We start from the raw sequence: 17,453 nt of genomic DNA on the forward strand, positions 1-17,453 counted from the left end.
AAACAATGCTGTGCAGTGTATAGCAGAGCCATTTTTCGGCTTTGGTGTACCCAACTTTTTCAGTATTTAAAAAAGTGTTTTGAATAACATTAAAAAGTCTCTTTATTGTATAAATAATAAAAATGTCACCTTATTGTAATTCTTTTTTGTCATTTTTTACTATTGGAAAGGATCTGAGTTTCCCAAAGTCGCAGTTCTACACGGGATGGAAGATGAGGCGGTTGTTACCGACCCATCTCGTTAAAACTGTTCCAGGGAGCTAGCAGCGACACCTGCATCATCAGTGATCTAAGTTGCAGCTTCAGAAACATTTGCTGTATCTACCAGCAAACAAAGCAGTGTTCCAGGAAAGAGGCATTTTAATTACAGATAATTAGAGAGATGTCAGAGAGACCTGAAAACTCAGCAACTCCACTGGTTCAGCACATCGCTACTGGTGAGACATCAGATATGGCAGTGCAGCGTCTGCACACTTAGGAAGAAAAGCTCAGGATCTGCTGCTCTCTGTGGACTAGTACACATGCCTGACACAGGTCAGGGAAACAAAAGAGGGTCACAGGGCTAAGAGCAGCAGCAGTTCAGCCATCCAAGTAACCACGGAACAGCCCTTGACTTGTTCAAACTTGAGAGCAACTTTGGCTCCTAACCACCGTTCCTTCTGCACAAATACTCTGCCATGCATTTTTAACAGAAATTGCCTTACCCCTCTCTCTTCCTTTTCCCTCTCCCTCCTGCCACTACCCATCACTCTTTCATCCTAAATACCAGCTATCAGGTCTCTGCTGTCTCCAGATGGACCGGGCAGGTCTGGTCCTCCTCTGGCCAAGCACACACAGCTTGAGTAGAGCTCATCAGGCCAGGCAGAGTTCCCTGTATGCACCTAAACCTCCACCAAACTCCAGCCCCAGCATCTACACAGTGCTTACAGTGATACAGCCATAAGAGCAGTCAGCTGTTTCTTCTCAGTATCCCGATGGAAATACTTAATGTAGTTCAAAAAACAATCAAAAACCCTACCAGTGGACAGCCTTATGATCTCTTGTCAACTTCACGTCCAATTCTCAGGCCTGTGGCAGTCTAACAGAGAAGCAGTGGAGCTACAGTCGCAGAGCACGTAACCTGAAGCAGCCCTGCCCTTACCTTATTAATAACCATGATGCGTTACTGTTACAAATACAGAGATCACTTTCACAACATTGAAGTGTGCTTAAATAAAAAATTGTATGTCTATGTGCTACTGGCTAGAAAACTTAGAGCATGTTCTTAAAAACAAAGAAAGCAAACACACATCCAAGCACAAACATTTATTGGTTCAGAGTAGCTACCAATATCAGCCACGTTTTGCTTACTTTTACACGAGGCATGCGCGCAGTCTGCAGCACGTTTCACACGGTGTTCTTATAACCATACACTTTAAGGGTTCAAGCATTTCACCACGGACAGACCAGAAATTGTTGGAGGCAGTAGTGGAGAGAGACCAAATACCTTACAGGAGAATATAAAACAGGCGTACAAAAATCAAGAAGTTTACTTACACCTTTTTTTCAAGTACTTTGGTGTTTACAGTTCTTTAAAAAAAAACTAGCTTAGATGTAGAAAAACATTGTCTCTATTACTAAATGCAGCTTTCAACTGCATTCATTATTACAAAAAGTGTAAACATAGGTTGTGGTATTTTAAAACGCACTCTTGAGACATGCAGCCTTGAGGGGGAAATATTTCAGGGGTGAATTCTTTCTTAACATGCAAACCATGAACAGAATTACAAATGCTTCATGGCACTGGCCAGATTAACAAAAAGTTTACAAAGAAGGAAGAAGGCAATATAATCGCAGAGCGTTTGGTCAGGCAGGAGAAGTATTTTGTTTGTACTTCACAAGTCTGGGAGGGAAACGGCCTATCAAGTCGGAATTCGGCTTCGCAGGTACTCTAGCACTGCAGCTGTCCCTTTCGCCAAAATGGCTGCTCGGGGCGTACGGAAGGGATTGCCTTCCAGAAGAAGTGTCCTGGAAAGACAGAGACGCTGAGTTATTTTGTAAAGGTTTTTCCTTGTACCAGCACACTGCATATGGATTTAGGAATCCTGAAATTCTTATGTAATGTGTTATGTAATGTATTCTGTATGAGGAACTTTTCATAAACACGTCATCACTTAAAGCACACACCTCAGATTTTCACAGTTTCCAAGTTCTGGTGGCACCTGGAGAAGGTCGTTATTCTGAAGGTCCAGTGTCCCAAGCTTCTCCATCTTCTGTAACTGCAGAGGGTCTACGGACCCAACCTGATTGTTACTGAGCAGGATGGTCTCCAGTGCTAGGATGCGGTAAAGGACACTGGGAAATACTTTAAACCTTCAGAAAAAAAGGAGGCAAACAAATGAAAGTCAGAAATAAGGCATTCAAAAATTAACAGCCTTTTAAGCGAGATAGTATTTTAGTGTTGTTTACTGAAATTATATGTTTAAACGTGCTGCTCTGGAAGGAGAAAGCATTGATTGTTTTATTACCTTGCGCACAGTGAAAAAGCTGGACAGAATTTGCAGTGACAGCTCAGCACCTCTAACAGAACTACAGGCCAGCTACCTTCACTTTACAACCGTGAATGACGGTTTGTGTCACACAGAAAGGGACTCTCCAGTGTGAAGAGGGGAGAGCAATGGGCAATCGTTTTCCTGTGTACTTAACAACTGCCCTGCTGAGTCAGAGGAAGGATGCTCCCAGCCCATCAGGGTGGCTACAGTTATTACGGACACCTCCCAGCTGCTTCCCGTGGCCCACTCCCCTTGTATTTTTCCATCATCCAGAACTGCTGTTATGGATGCTGCAGGGTAGTCCCGCTGGTATCTATTTTTTATTTATAATTTGCAATATTTTTTAATCCCTTTTAAAACAAGTTTCTACTGTCTCTCTCCAAAAACTTGTGGCAGGATGTTCCAAAAATATATTACCATTGGGTAAAGAAATACAATCTCTTCAACTGTTTTAAGCTTCAGTTAGCTGAAGTCCCTCCTCATTCTTACAACACATTTAAATTACATTGATTTTTTGCATCGTTACAAAAAGAAACTCAATAGTTGCTCACCTATTAAAAGAAAGATTTATTACTTGTAGTGTTGTCAGTGACTCCATTTCTTCAGGTAAAGATGTCAAAAAGTTATTTCTGTGTATCAGATGAAGACAAAGAATAATCATTAACTTCTAAGAAGTTTAAGTTAAGAATCCACAGACGGAATACGCATATTTATCAGTGTTAACGTGCTCTTTTAAACCACTTTATTGCTTTATAAATGGATCAAGACCATTCTCAAGAGAGCAAACCAGCTTTACATTTTCATTTTTTACCAGTAAGAAAACATCAAAGCCTGTTCTCTAAAAGATTCCCAGACATTTCAAAGCATCTAACAGTTCTGGAACAGGCATTCTGCTACTTGGGTTTCAGAGGAAATCTCATGAAACAGCCCAGATGTTGGTGCCAACGTGAATCACTAAGATAACTCTAAACCTCTTCAAAATCCATTTAGCTTGGTATCCAGTTGCTCTAACAAACTCGTTTATGGCTTCTGTTACTGCACTGCTTCCCTCAGCAGGAAGCCATTCGTAAATAAAATGAAGACAGAGGTTTGTAAGGACCAACAAGGTATTTCTTGAACATGACACAAAGTCTCATTATAGGAAAATAAAGGCCACTCACTAAAAGATGCCCAGACTTTGCCATAAATTCTTAATCAGAGATATTCAACCTTGTCTCCTCATCAGTCTCTCATCATCCATTTCTGCAATCTTCAGCAGAACTCCTCCACCAGCAGCACACACCTCAGGCAGATTACTTTAAACCAAGCCAAAACACAAGTGTGTCTCTGCACTCTGCTTTGCTACTCTTCCTTTTGTGAACCAGCCAGGATAACAAACGCTTGCAAGCTAACCCCGAGGTCTGAACACACGCAATGAGCTTATTTCAGAAGTTACGCACGGAAGAATGCCGGTAAGTACCTTGCTGTATTGCAAGAAGATCCCAGTTGCTAGCTGCGGTTTCAGATAGCACACCACAGTTGGTACAGTCACTGTCCTACTTCCCAGATATCCCCCAGGATTATCTTTTTTTTCCCCTGTTGTTTTGTTTTTAAATATGCTCTTAACACCTCTGAGAACCACTGAATGACTGAGGCAAGCCCTTCCATCACAGCAAGTCTTGGAGCTTGCCCACTTGTTTTGTGCTTTACCCAGTGCCTAAATCTAGGCCACTTGCTATTTCGGATCTGCCGGTCATTCAGCTGCTTCGGAGCCGTTTTGGGAAATGAAAAATTATTTCCGTCCTGCTATTCCACTGCAACAGATGGCTGGTTTAAAAAGGCACGAAAACAAGTCACTGGGAAAGGAAGTCCAACACACGTCACAAACCTGATATCCAAATGTGTCAGTTTTTGAAGCATGCAGAGCTCCAAGGAGATAGATGAGATTTTGTTGAAGGCAAAGTTGACATCACAAACCGAGTCCTTCAGCTCCACGATCCTGAAACCCAACAAGGAAATCCTTTTACTATGTAGGCACATGTTGCACTCTAAGTTGTTGAAAAAAAATTTTATTCTGGAAATCTACAAATCAAGAACATTCGGTGTTTCTTGATGTTTCAGAAGCAATTTTGTGAAGATTATAGAAACCACCTGTGAAAAGTATCCATCCCAGAGAGTTACACTTAATGTAAAACCAAAGCTCAGAAGCACTTTTTAAAAGTTATCAGGGGAGTAAATTTGCTAAGAAAGCCCACTCACTTAAATGCAGTTTAGACATTCCAGAAATTATGGCACAAATAACCACCACTTCCATCTCCAGTCCTGCAAGCGTTTTGACAAGAAGACTATCCATCTTTAAGCAATCAAACTGAAAGAGACTAACATTTGATTTCCATCTTTTGTTTCTGTTCAACACTTCTGCTGTTACAAACTGCAAGAAACACATTTGCTTCTTGTAAAAGGAATATGAAATTAAGATGCTTTGATGTAAAGCATTTAAAAGCTCAAGAAGTTAGTAGCTGAATGCTGACAACAGAACGTCTGTCATAACCCTAAAAACAGAAAGTAATTAAATGAACTAAATACTCCCCTCTCCTATCTGGATTGTCACTGAATTCCCTTGCACCTGCACACCTACACCTTCCTCCCCCCTGAATGCAACAGACTCTCATAGAGCGAAAAAGCATGGGCGGCGCAAGCATTATCTCCCTAAATGGATTTGCTGCACCAAATTGTACTGAAAAGAGATTTTCTCCGTGCGAGATAGCACCTCCTCGAGTTCCATGTGCAAAAGGTTAAATGTTCAGCACATTTGTGTCCAAGAATGGAAGTAAGTTGTCCCCACGAATGGGGTGGTATCCTTAAAAATCAGCTGTCATGATGCTCTTAGGCTTACAGAGATGCCGTACGCCTCCTCCTTATGCAACAAGAGTATTTATTCCCCTTACTGTCAACAGAAAGCGTTTCCTTGACTGGGGATGAAGGAACAAGTGCAATAATATCCAGTGCTATGTGGTGGGACAATAGCTATCAAGAAAAAAGGCATGGATATTGTTCAGGCTTCCGAAAACAAAACCCCAAAACCTCACAATTAAACTGTCTGAAGAAACCAATTGAAAAAGGATCTCTGCTATCACCAAAGCTATCACCGAACCAAGTGGTGAATACACACAGATTATCTCCGTATGGGAGAAGGACCGCTTTGCAGGGAAGACAATACTAGCCTGTAGTACAGCACTTTGTTATTAGCAGAAGTCACATCAGAGTCTACCCCGATTCATTTCGACAGTGCTTAGAAAAGCAGTATGAAACACAACGTGTAATGTAAGCACCGATGAGCAGAGCCAGGCTTGTTTTTACTGTGATCTTCGTGCTAATAAATGGACCCACCTGCAGGCAACTTGTATGAGAAACATGAGCACATTTTTCAGCATCTCAATTACATCGTGTGTGTGTGCACATAGACAAGAAGTGTAAATATGCTTGAGCGGAAAGAACATGAGATGCTGAGGAACAAAAGCAGAATAAAAACGAACAAGGATGATCTTTACGAAAGTACCTGGCAGGAATGGCAGTCAGCTGGTTTTTGCTGAAGTTGACAGTGGCAACAGGATTGCTTCTGACCGCATTGAACACTTCATCAGGAATCACAGCTGCCTGTTTCTCACTGAACAACAAAAAGCATTTACCCAAGTAACACAAAATGTTAATCATCTCCTATTTATTAACCAAACATTTTCATCTCCTTTTAGAAAAAGATGAGCAATAGAATAAATACATAAGTATCTACAATCAAAGTCCTTAAAGGACTGTTAAGAAAAAGCTGCCAATCCCTGCACCATGTCAGCTGACATCGTGCTCTCACATTTTGCTTAGGAAAAATCATTAAGAGCTTCATTAGGTCACTACCTCAACAAATGCCATATATTGGGCCAGAAACTGTAGTAAATCAGCATTTAGCTTGTTTCCCCCTCTCAGCTGAGAAAACATCCCCCCACTGTAACTCAGGTAACTACTGAATTTGGAGCTTCGGACCATCAGTGGAGACCAAAGGCGTCCATCCCAGCCCTTTCACTGCAGTGCTGTCCCTTCTGCGTTCCAGCTCTGCAGGACTGTGCATTTCACCTGGCAGTTCTCAGCAAGCAGGGTTTTATTCCCCTTTCCTAGCCTAACAAGTTAAATTGTTGGCTACATTTAGGAAATAACTGAAGAAATACTCACCTACCAGGAGATTTTTTGAGACTTAATGATAATAACTAAGGAAGTGTAAAAGCTTCTAAAAGCACCTGAAGGCATTAAGCATTTCAATGAGTTAAAAGAAATGCTATCGTGGAGTATCTGACAATGTACAGGAGAAAAAAAAAGAAAATGAGAGGTGAAACACTGACTGCAATTCAGATCTGCCTACTCCTGAGCACTCAAACTGAAGTGAAAAAATGCACAAATATATCAGCATTTGAAGAGAGTTTGGTAAACACCATGAGGTAAAAATAAATTAAAATAATATAAGAAAGAACACCCGAGTTGGAAGGGACCCACAAGTTTTCTTACAACTTTAGAAATAGGCAATATTTCAAAACACTTACCTATACTCCAGCAATTTTAGTGAAGTTATGGCATGCATGTTAATCCTTGACTCGCTTGGGAGAGTCATGGCTGTCACAGGAGGCTCCTCATTTGGACTGGGTACATCATCTGGAGATAACACACACGTACAGTTACACAACCTATGGACTGTAATGTGCTGTGAACAGCCTAGGTGGTGAGTTTTAGTGTCCCTAGTCACCTGCCATCATCCGTTTTAACTCTTCCTGTCCTCTGGTTTGATTGCATATAAACTAATTTAGATTATTTGAAGATTTTTCTAGTAAGTTTTTTTTATATTTTGGAGGGGACAAGAGTTGACTTGGATTTTGAAAAACTGGGTCATAACACAACACAGCTGGTATGCTAGCACTAGCTACTTTTGTTAGCCAGTAACCTCCAAGGTGTGGAGGTAGAGACAGTGATAAACAGGGAAGATAGGCAAGAAGTGATCTGGGTCAACTATCTGCAGAACAGCAAACCTGACCACAATTATAGTTAGAACATTAATATTTATAAAAACCTTTGTAATATCCTCCTCTGTAGAGTTCCTTTTGATTAGTCTCTACAATCCACATGAAAAAGTTGTTCGCTCCTTTGAGTATGTAAGAAAGGTAGTCAATTAAAAATGCTCTGCACATCTCAGCTGTGGCATCACACCCTAGGGATTCACATATGCTTAAGTAAGGTGAAGCTTACCCCGAAGTCCAAACATGATAAACCCAGCTTCCATTAAAAGAAATGAACAGAACTGTAGGAAATTCAGCGGCATTCATGAATAAAAGTCAACTGACTATCGCACCTAAGCCCAACTAGTAACCCTGACATTAAGAAGAACCAAAAATAAGATTTGAGAGCCACTTTTTCAGTTATAACCCTACATGAATAAGACTCTTACTGCTACTGGATTAACTCCCTGTTAGATGCTGTAACAGATACAGTAAGGTCATAAACACTGCCATCCATGCAGGACATTGGCTTATTCTGTTATCCACAATTGTATTAACTGTCATAGGTCACCAGGTGAGCTTCTGAGCCTGTACTCCAGCATTCAACTAATTTTTGTAGAGTTACTAATAGGTCATACCTGCATGGCACCAGGCATTTGGAAGCAATTTTATACACTGCAGTAACCTAATTAATGCTGCCATCATCTGGCAGATGGAAAGAAAGCCCACTTAGAGAAAGCATAAAAATTCACATGTACCGCTTTCAATAAAAGTTGCCTGTGTGTCTTATCAAGGCCCCCTCTCAATTCAGAAGTTAAGCATTTTTGCCATTTAAGTGCCACAAAATCATTTCCATATGATATTTAACATGATCAGCAGACTCGGTTTGTTTTGCCTCTTTCATGTCTTACATTTTAAGAAAGATGAAGATTTCTAAAGATGGTAAAAGAAAATCCTGTTGTTGAAAAGATTTCATCTCCTCAACATGCCAGTTACTTAGGCTCTGACAGCCTGTTTCCTATATAATCAAAAATACAGTGTCATCTCCACCACTTTACTTGGAAAATACAGCACAAAACTAAAAAAAGAAAGTATCTCACTGAATGAGAGGCCCAGGTAATAATCTGGAAAGTGATTTCCATTCACAGAAGCAACTAGCAACTTTTGATCCCTTTTAGTAAAAAGTACTGCATCTGTTAGAGAAGTGTGATACACAATCAGCTAGGTGGTTTTTAATCCGTGCAGTTGGATCTCAGAATCCAAAAGAAGACTGCAAAATATACAGCAGTCATCCAGAGAACTAATCTCGAGATATTTCATCTGAATTTCTGCTTTATGACTTTAATTATTTCCATAGGGAATGCTGGGATCAGGACTTTTACATCGAAGAAAGGTGAATTCTAGTAGGCCAAGATTAGAATGGTGTTTAAAATAATCAACTACTTTCTCCCCCCGAATTTTTTATATTATTTGTTAGCTACATGCTGGACCTTACGGCACCACCACGAGCTAAAGGCAGACCTTTTCAAGCATATACTTTCTGGGAATCACAGGACTTTACTGCCCACATTCCAACATGAATGAATAAATAATACACAGTACCTTTGCATAATCTCACCTACCCTTCCATACTGTGACCAAGCCAGCAGACAGATGGCAAGCTTAAAATGAAGAACTTGTTATGTAAACTTCCCATGACGCTCAGGGAAAAAATAAAAAGCTACTTGAATTCTTCAAAATGCATAAAGGGACCAGGGGATAACACTTAAGATTATTTTCCTAAGTGACAGTGCTCCATAAAGAATGCTTGTTGTTCACTGTTATCCAATTAAGAAAAAGAAACAACACTGAAATATAAAAGCAAATTGTTGAATAAAGAAAACCAGTACTGCAGGGGAACTGGAGGAAACTGGATTAAAACTGCTACCCTTAGTAGATTCTAGCTTATTTTAATTTCTTAGAAAGATTGTCTGTAAAATGCAGTGCAACAGAGCAATATACCTTGGATTTTGCTTCTTAGGTATTTCAGAAGTTCCTGGGTACCCTTCTTAAAAAAAGAAAGAAAAGAAAAGCAAAGATCAGTAAGCATCTGCCAGCCAGTATTTATACAGCTGCTTTGACAAGCAGGAACGACAATTTCAGTCACACAGGTAGAGCTCATAGCACTAACTATAAAAACTACCTAACAGTTCCTGTAGAAAAACTCTCTTGTGGTAGCTTATAAACTTGCTTATTTAGAGCGTTGTTTATTCCAGATGGAAATGTCCAGACCCCTGTTACCACCTTAGGCTGCACATTTTTAGCTTTAATCTAAAGACTTTAGCCAAGAGCAAGGAAAAATTGTTCAAATGAACTTATCTTCTCTTAAAAGGTCTAGCACAATTATGCTTTGGAGAAGAAATTTAACATTTGTCAAGGAAGTTGACTGCTCAGTGTTCCAGTCTATATCACCACAGTTTATGTAATTTGCATGGATTTTTAACTGCTGGATTCTCCAAAGATTTGATTTGCAACCCTCTCATAGCAACCTCTACTGGTCAAGCTCAGTTACTATCTGCATAATCTCTGAGTAATTAAGCATAACCTCATCCAGCTCATCTGTTTTTAGGATAAAACTAGGCTTTCCTCATGATTTTGCGTGTTTCTCCTTGAAGTTTTAAAACGAGACTGAGCTTACACAGTGAATATGAATTAACATTTCTCCTTCTAGCTGACATTTATTATACACAAGAAGAGACTGACTGATCTGAATGCAGCGGGGAAAAAGAAAACATGGAGAAGGGAAAGAAGAATTCTCACAAGGAATCTGATGAAACTGGACAGAAATTGAAGACAGAAGACAGAGAAAGAGAGGCTGGAGAAGACTGGGAGTGAATGCAGACACGGGAAGATTTGGCATCTGCTGAGCTGAGCAAGGCAAGAGAAGGCCATATAGGAGAAACTGAAAAGAAAAAGGTGAAGGTCAAACAGAAAGTTAAGTGATGGTCATCTGGCTCATGGAGAGGAAGGCAGACAGTAAGACAAAGCCCAGCAGTTAGGTGATAATGTTATGCAAACAGGAGAGACTAGGATTTAATAAGAGATTACTGGAAATTTGCAAAAAAAAAAAAAGAAAGAAAAGAGTGGGTTTCAGACCAGAATGAGAAGCCTGAGGAACAGTTAGAGATGAAGCAGGGATGCACAAGACAGAATCTGTGCCTGCCAGGCTATACTTATCCCCCCGTCTTTGCAACTCCTTCATCTCAGCATTCACCTGCTGCTAGCAAGTGCCTGGGGACCCTACAAGATTTATCTATTTCTCTACTAAATCAAGTGGAAAAGAATCTAGTCAGGCACATAAAATTCCAGCTATAAATTTCCAGTGTAATGGAAACAGATCAAGATGGTGTAAGTAAAAAATGTCATAGTGGGATCCTTGTAGGTGTAGTTTGGTATAAATAAGAAATATATACAAGAAATTACATAAATCTGTGGTCTTACTGTTGAAAGACAGTAAAACCTCAGAAGCTAGGGAACAGCAGAACTGAAGTAGCCAAGGAACCCTAACTCAGACTCCTTTGTATGTACATTTTAAGACAATTCAGAACTCCAGAATCACGTATGACGTTCTCATTAATTCAGTGACTACAATTCACACTTCATCTGATACATGTATTTTCCCTCTTATTTCTGACATATTACAAAAATTCATTTCAGCTGAGGGCCTTCGATGTTGTTTATATTCAGAGAATCCAAGTGCTTTGCAAACATTTATTTTATAGCACTGGCAAAAGCACAGAAAAGAAGAAATAATGTATACCACCACCACAAAGAGCCTGCTGAGATAAAAATAAAAGAGAATTCTATAGCAGCAGCAGTGCCCATGCTTCAGCCTCCCTGCTGCCCTCCATACTTGTTTTCTCATGCACAACTCACACCTTTGCTTTGCCATTTACCTACAGAGAGAACATAGAACTGAGGTGTGGGTTATCCATAGGAAAACAGTACATCATATTGGCATGGCTCAAAACACATCTGTGTTCAAAAACTCCTTGGAAATTGAATCCTAGATCCTTAATTCAGGCAAGCAGGAAATGAGAAACAGAAATCCACGCTCATCTAGGAAAAGCCTGACATGAAGTACTTGCCTAGCACTGCAATGAACTGTGACTTGCAGCAGAATTAGGCAGCAGACAGCTGCCTTATCCTTTTCTCCCCAGACATCTGTTGCTTTGTTTGCAATATATATTACAGCTTCTGCAGCAAATCAGAAATGCGTCCTATAAAGCACCGACCTCCTTTATTCCACAGTCCTTACGATCTAAAGCATTGTATCCAGTGGAAAGAGCACATGAATCACACTAACAAAAGAGACAGATTAAAGTTGTGCAGGCTACGATGTTTTCTAATAATGTTCTGGCTACACGATTTGGATAACATACACATGCAACAGAGCCAGATTTTCAATACGACCCACACGTGCTTACTTGTAGAAGGTCTCTTCGAATGGTTCTCAAAGGATTTCCCTCTAATGCCAGGAATTTCAGCTGCGGAAGGTTCCCCAATGTATAGGGCAATCTGCGAATGGAAACAACCCATTTCAGTTCAAAGCTGCTTCAAAATAAATCCCAAAGCATTTGCAATTGTTTGTCAGATGGCCTGCTATCCTGAAGCTCGGGTTCAAATAAAAAGATACAGGATGTATTACGTTTAAGAAAGGCAGAGTCTGATCATAGCATTTACATAACACAGAAGGGGTTCCTCCATTTCATGACCAAGTCCTTTTTTAATCACATTTTACAAAGTGTAATACATTAGCTACAGAATTAGCCATAAAGAGATGCCCTGAGCAAGGCCTCGTCGCAGACATATGCGGTTTTTATTATTACCTACTGATGTCATTGTTGGCAAGGTCAAGGCGCTCCAACTTCGGAAGCAGAGTAATTTCATCAGGAACTGATTTTATCTTGTTGTCTCTAAGTTCCAATACAGAGAGGGAATTCAGATGCTTAAGATTCTCTGCATTTAGTATTTCAATCTGATTTTCACCAGCATGTAATTCCTGTGGAGACAGAGATCCCTCACAGAGTTATGTTACTCTGGTAAAATTACCCTGCAAGTCATTAATCTCCCAAATCATGGCACTAGGCAAAACATATGGCGTGGAGAAAATACAGATCTTGATACCCACTTATCTACACAGGAAACATCAAAACTTCCAAAGATCTGGGGACACACGTCTGAACTCAGCTTGTTTTGAAACCATCACAGAACTCCCAGCTTTGAGTTTCATGTCCAAGTTAGAAATAAATCTGCTCCGCTTTTGTCAGGAACTTGTTAACCACCACTTTACCCAAAAAGTTTCGTAAATTCTAAGCTATAGGAAGCTGAGATGGCAGCTCTCCAGCTCCCTACTGGAAATGCTTCACTTTCAATGGAAGAACTGAACGGTTCTTTAGTTCAAAGAGACGCATGCTACTGGATGCCCCATAGACACTGAACTTCTCACAGCAGCAGGAGCTTTGTTAGAAAATGCTGCAATAGCCTGGGATCTTAAAGGCTGAGTTCAGAGTTATGCAGGACTAAGGTGTCTGCGTTCTGTGATGGATTTGGTCCTTGGAAACAACACAGCGATACAAGCATTCAGTTGGCCCAACCATGTTTCTGTTAGTTGAGTAACAAAATCGTGATGTTCCCAGCCAGGCAACTTTCAATTATAAACACACTGGGAACCAAGGCTACAAAATATTTGAAAGATGGGATTCTTTCAAATGCACACTATCTCTGCAGTTACAAAGAAAAAAACACAGTGAACAAAGTAAATTTATCCAGAAAATGTTCCCAGAGATAAAACACAACTGTTGCAGACAATATTACCTCTGTTTTTCAGTCATTCTCCTTAAATATTTCTTTTGTTTTCCAAATCTGAAGAGCACCGCTGTAAATTTGTCTTCCAAATGACATTAGGACAGAACAACAGGGACAGTAGGAGTAATTGCAAATGGGTATATATTAAACAGAATTCTACACACAGAATTATTAATTTTTGACCGCAGCGATTCACAATAACTCGTGACATAACAGTCATTATTTTAGAAGTTTACTGCAAACACAGCGCACCAACCATTTCAAACCTTACCTTCAGTAGTTTGCATGAGGGAAGTTCTGGCAAGGAACGTAATTTATTTTTTCTCAGATAAAGTTGCTCCAAAGATGCCATACTCGCCAATTCGGAAGGTACAGTTTCCAGGTAATTTTTAGTACAGTCCAGTTGTCTTAAGCCTATAGAGGTAAGTGTGTCAATGACAAACAAAGAAAATAAAAAGAGCTTTCTGCAGAAGCACACATATCCTGCTTTTTGAGGTAGGCCTAAAAACATTTTGCCAATTGGAATTTTGGAAGAAATCAGATCAGTTAGCAACAGCATTTCTGAAAACAAGACATTTGCTTTTCATTTGTTCTTCACAGGACATTCTGGAATGCCTTTAATGCCCCTACCAGCTACTAGTTCTTGCTTGGAGATAACAGGAAAGGTTCACTCTCATGTCACAGACCCCCTCAGAAAGATCTGCAGATAATTTCTGTAGCATTTAAAAAAGATGGCAATCTACCACCTGGTCCTGCCATCAGATCTGCCACAGCTATTAAAATACGCATCTGACATTGACAGGAATAAGCTTGATATTTAGCATCTTAATAGTAAAAGTAGATTTTTATCAGTGACCAATTTATATTTTTTCTTTTTCCAATTAATCCAACCCTCTTGTTTACGCTTTATTGTCCACTCAAAATATGCATTAAAGAAAACATTCGTCAAATTGCTTATTGCAGTTTTAAGGCTAATATCTTCACAGCTGAGCAACAGTAATCCTTAAGACTTTTCTAGCAGTTCCCTGTGCTCCATTTGTCAAGAAACATGAACCATGAGAGGACTTAAGCTTGATATATAGTAGTTGTAGCTGATTTTTTTTTTAATAGGACTGAACAAGAGCTCGTGAGAATACTTTAACTCCTTCGGAATGTACTGTCCTAACCCTGAATAATACACAACAAGTTTCTGAACATAACCACAGAAATGGCTGCACGACACTTAATAAGCTGAGGAAACAAATTTACTTTTCATCGCACTGATATCTGCAGGCAGGTTCTTGAGTTGATTACAAGCCAAATTGAGTCGCACTAAGTTAATGAGCAAAGCAAAACTTGTTGGAATGTCTGCAAGATGATTGTTGGACAGATCCTGAAGATTAAATAAAAAGAGAGAGAAAGACGTTACAAATAGAGATGTTTAAAGCATCCCACGAGTACTGCTACTGTAAAGTTAATTACTGGCAGAACATTAAAACTAGTTTGCTGACATCTTCAGGATCTCCCTGGTAGAAATGCGAATGGATGAGACAAGTCTCCCAGGACTGACAGATCATATGGGATTTGATCTTTCTTAAAATATTTGGAAAACCCAAAGTAAAGCTTGGTTTCAAGCAAACACACAAAAACGTAATGGCTGCTAAGCTACATAAATCACTGGAATATTCATGAGGTTCTGCAATGTAAGACTTTTTTTTCTGTGTTACATTTGCAGTAGCAAAGCATGGATAAATTGACATTTCTGAGCAAGTAAGTATTTTTCAAAAGGTTGTCATTTACTAATTCTTCTAAATTGACAAGCTGTCCAAATCCATCCGGCAAGTGGCTCAGCTCGTTGTGCTGAAGAAGAAGGCTCTTCAAGTGTGACAACTGCATCAACTCTTCTGGGATACTTTTCAGTTTGTTGTGGCTGGTATTAAAATGTGGAAAACAAAGGGAAATAACAATCACTAAGTAGTTTTAAGAACATAACTGCATGAAAAAAATTCTGTTACACATGATGCCATCCAAACTAGGGTTACAACCCTAATATCAACAGGGCTGTCCTAGCCACCATGACCCCTTGAAATGCAAAATCTTCAGGCCCTGGAGCAAGTATCAGGCGTATCCAGTATCAGATGCATCTGAAATTCTGATATTGGCACAGGCTGACTGTTCATTACAGTTGCAGTGAGACAGGCTCCTGCGAAACATTTTTTCCGAGTGCAGCCTGCATATGCATGCTGTTCAGGACACCATCACCTTTAAGAAAAATCTCTCTCTTACAGCTGTTATAGCCCTCTGCAACAGATTGGTTTCCTAGGAGAAATTATGTCTCGTTATTTGTTCAAGAACAGTTTAAATCCTCATCTGAATTTACAATATTCCAGATGGATCTATTTTTTTAATGCAGTTCACACACACAAAAGCAACATACCCTGTTTCTCCTTGTGCACAAACTTACAGTTACTCCTGGTAACTGAAGAATGTGAACTTTCCAGCATAAATGAGGTCTATAGTTATTTCCAGTGTATATTATTCATGAGAAAAAGCATTTTTAATCCTTTAAAACAAAATTGCCAGACTGAAGCAAATGAATCTTGATACTGCTTTTGTGTGATTATTCAAAATACCAGATTTCAGGTTCCAAGTGAGACAGTGACTTTTGAGTCTTAGTCAAAATAATCTTAACAAATCTAAATAATTTCTTTTTGATCAGGAATTTATGATTCTCAGTATATTGTCTATTTAAAATAAATAAGTAACTTTTCTGCAACAAAATTGGCTGTACTACAATCTCTCATTCACACCTTGGAAACCAATGCTCTAGTTTTGTAACATGTATTTACTTACCTGACATCGAGTTTCTGAAGATTTTCTAATTGTCCTAAAGCAGACGGAAGAGATGTCAGCTGATTATCATGTACCTGGAAAATAAAGTTTTTAGAAGAGTTACTAATTTGTACCTTGTAGGTTTTCTTCCCCAACATAAAAAAAAAAAAATCTAAACAAATACAAAGAATAATTTTGTACAGTAGTAGCAGCTGTGTATATGACTCGATACCATTACCAATAACAGCACTGCAACTGCCAATCTGGCATAGTTCTACTTAATTGACAGTAAGCAGTGAGAGATTAAAGTATTTAATATGAAGTAGGGAAGCGTATGAAAGGTGGTTGCATCCAATAACAGATCTTCTTTCAGGGCCCAATTAAAACTTCCTAGATCTTTCTACAGAACAATGCCTACTACTAGTGTATAAACTGATGTATCATCAAGGTGATACGTAACAATCCTTTATCCTGAGAACACGCCAATGGCCCTTGTACACATCCACCTCCACAGGAAACAGAAAACAAGGATCGGAGACTATGCTGTCCCACCTCCTACAGAGAGAGCGCTATCTTACCACAGCAGGATCCTTGTACCTACATCTAGAACAGTGAGTGCAGGCAGAAGTTTGACATCCTCTGAAAGAAGCTGCAGCTTGTTTGAGGCTAAAATCAGCTTGGTCAGGTCTGTTTGCTCCCACCAGCGATCCGCGCCACCAAAAGAGAGATTCTGATGGGCTTCCTCTGGAGTGTCCAAATTTATTCGCCACACATGCTGAGGCACTACAAGCACAAACACACACCGGTCAGCTAAATACACCTGCTACTTACCCTCAAACTCCAGCCGTCTGAGTGCCTTTTGTATGTACATACAATTGCTTTTCTGGAGATTTTTCCAGAGCTGACAATTGGAAGTGGATGGAGGTGACAGTAACAGGGGCAGGAGGGCAGGGAGCGTGCTCCCTGCGTTCTCTCTGTCCGCCCAGAGCTAAGGGTTTTGAAACCACCCGGCCCGCACGGCGCTGCAGCCGCAGCCCCCGGCTCCTCCGCCCGCGCTCACCCTGGCCGAGGCCGCGGCCCGCGAGGTTCAGCTGCCCGCTCCTCCGGGCGGCCCGGAGCAGCCCCTGCGGCACGGCGGGGCCCTGCTCCTCCGCCGCCCGCCCGAAAGCGGCGCGGGGCTCCCCCGGCCGCGCCCTCCGCGCCGCCGCCGCCGCGCGGAAAAGCCGGGGGCTGCGGCTGCAGCGCCGTGCGGG

The 17,453-nt window shown here is 40.4% G+C and overlaps 1 protein-coding gene across 1 annotated transcript; it reads right to left on the reverse strand.

Annotated features, from left to right (window-relative positions):
- Window positions 1-1,289: 1,289 nt before the first annotated feature.
- LRRC40 (leucine rich repeat containing 40) lies at window positions 1,290-17,420 on the reverse strand (the record flags this gene model as incomplete). Its single annotated transcript, XM_035333390.1, has 15 exons — window positions 1,290-2,006; window positions 2,166-2,351; window positions 3,082-3,159; window positions 4,398-4,508; window positions 6,069-6,176; window positions 7,096-7,204; window positions 9,544-9,589; window positions 12,009-12,099; window positions 12,411-12,583; window positions 13,661-13,803; window positions 14,638-14,761; window positions 15,169-15,298; window positions 16,222-16,295; window positions 16,802-16,983; window positions 17,261-17,420. Coding segments are annotated over 15 exons (1,821 nt in total), but the record flags the coding sequence as incomplete, so codon positions are not given.
- Window positions 17,421-17,453: the final 33 nt, after the last annotated feature.

The sequence above is a fragment of the Oxyura jamaicensis genome, chromosome 8 (genome assembly GCF_011077185.1).
Source record: "Oxyura jamaicensis isolate SHBP4307 breed ruddy duck chromosome 8, BPBGC_Ojam_1.0, whole genome shotgun sequence".
Taxonomy (NCBI): Eukaryota; Metazoa; Chordata; class Aves; order Anseriformes; family Anatidae; genus Oxyura; species Oxyura jamaicensis.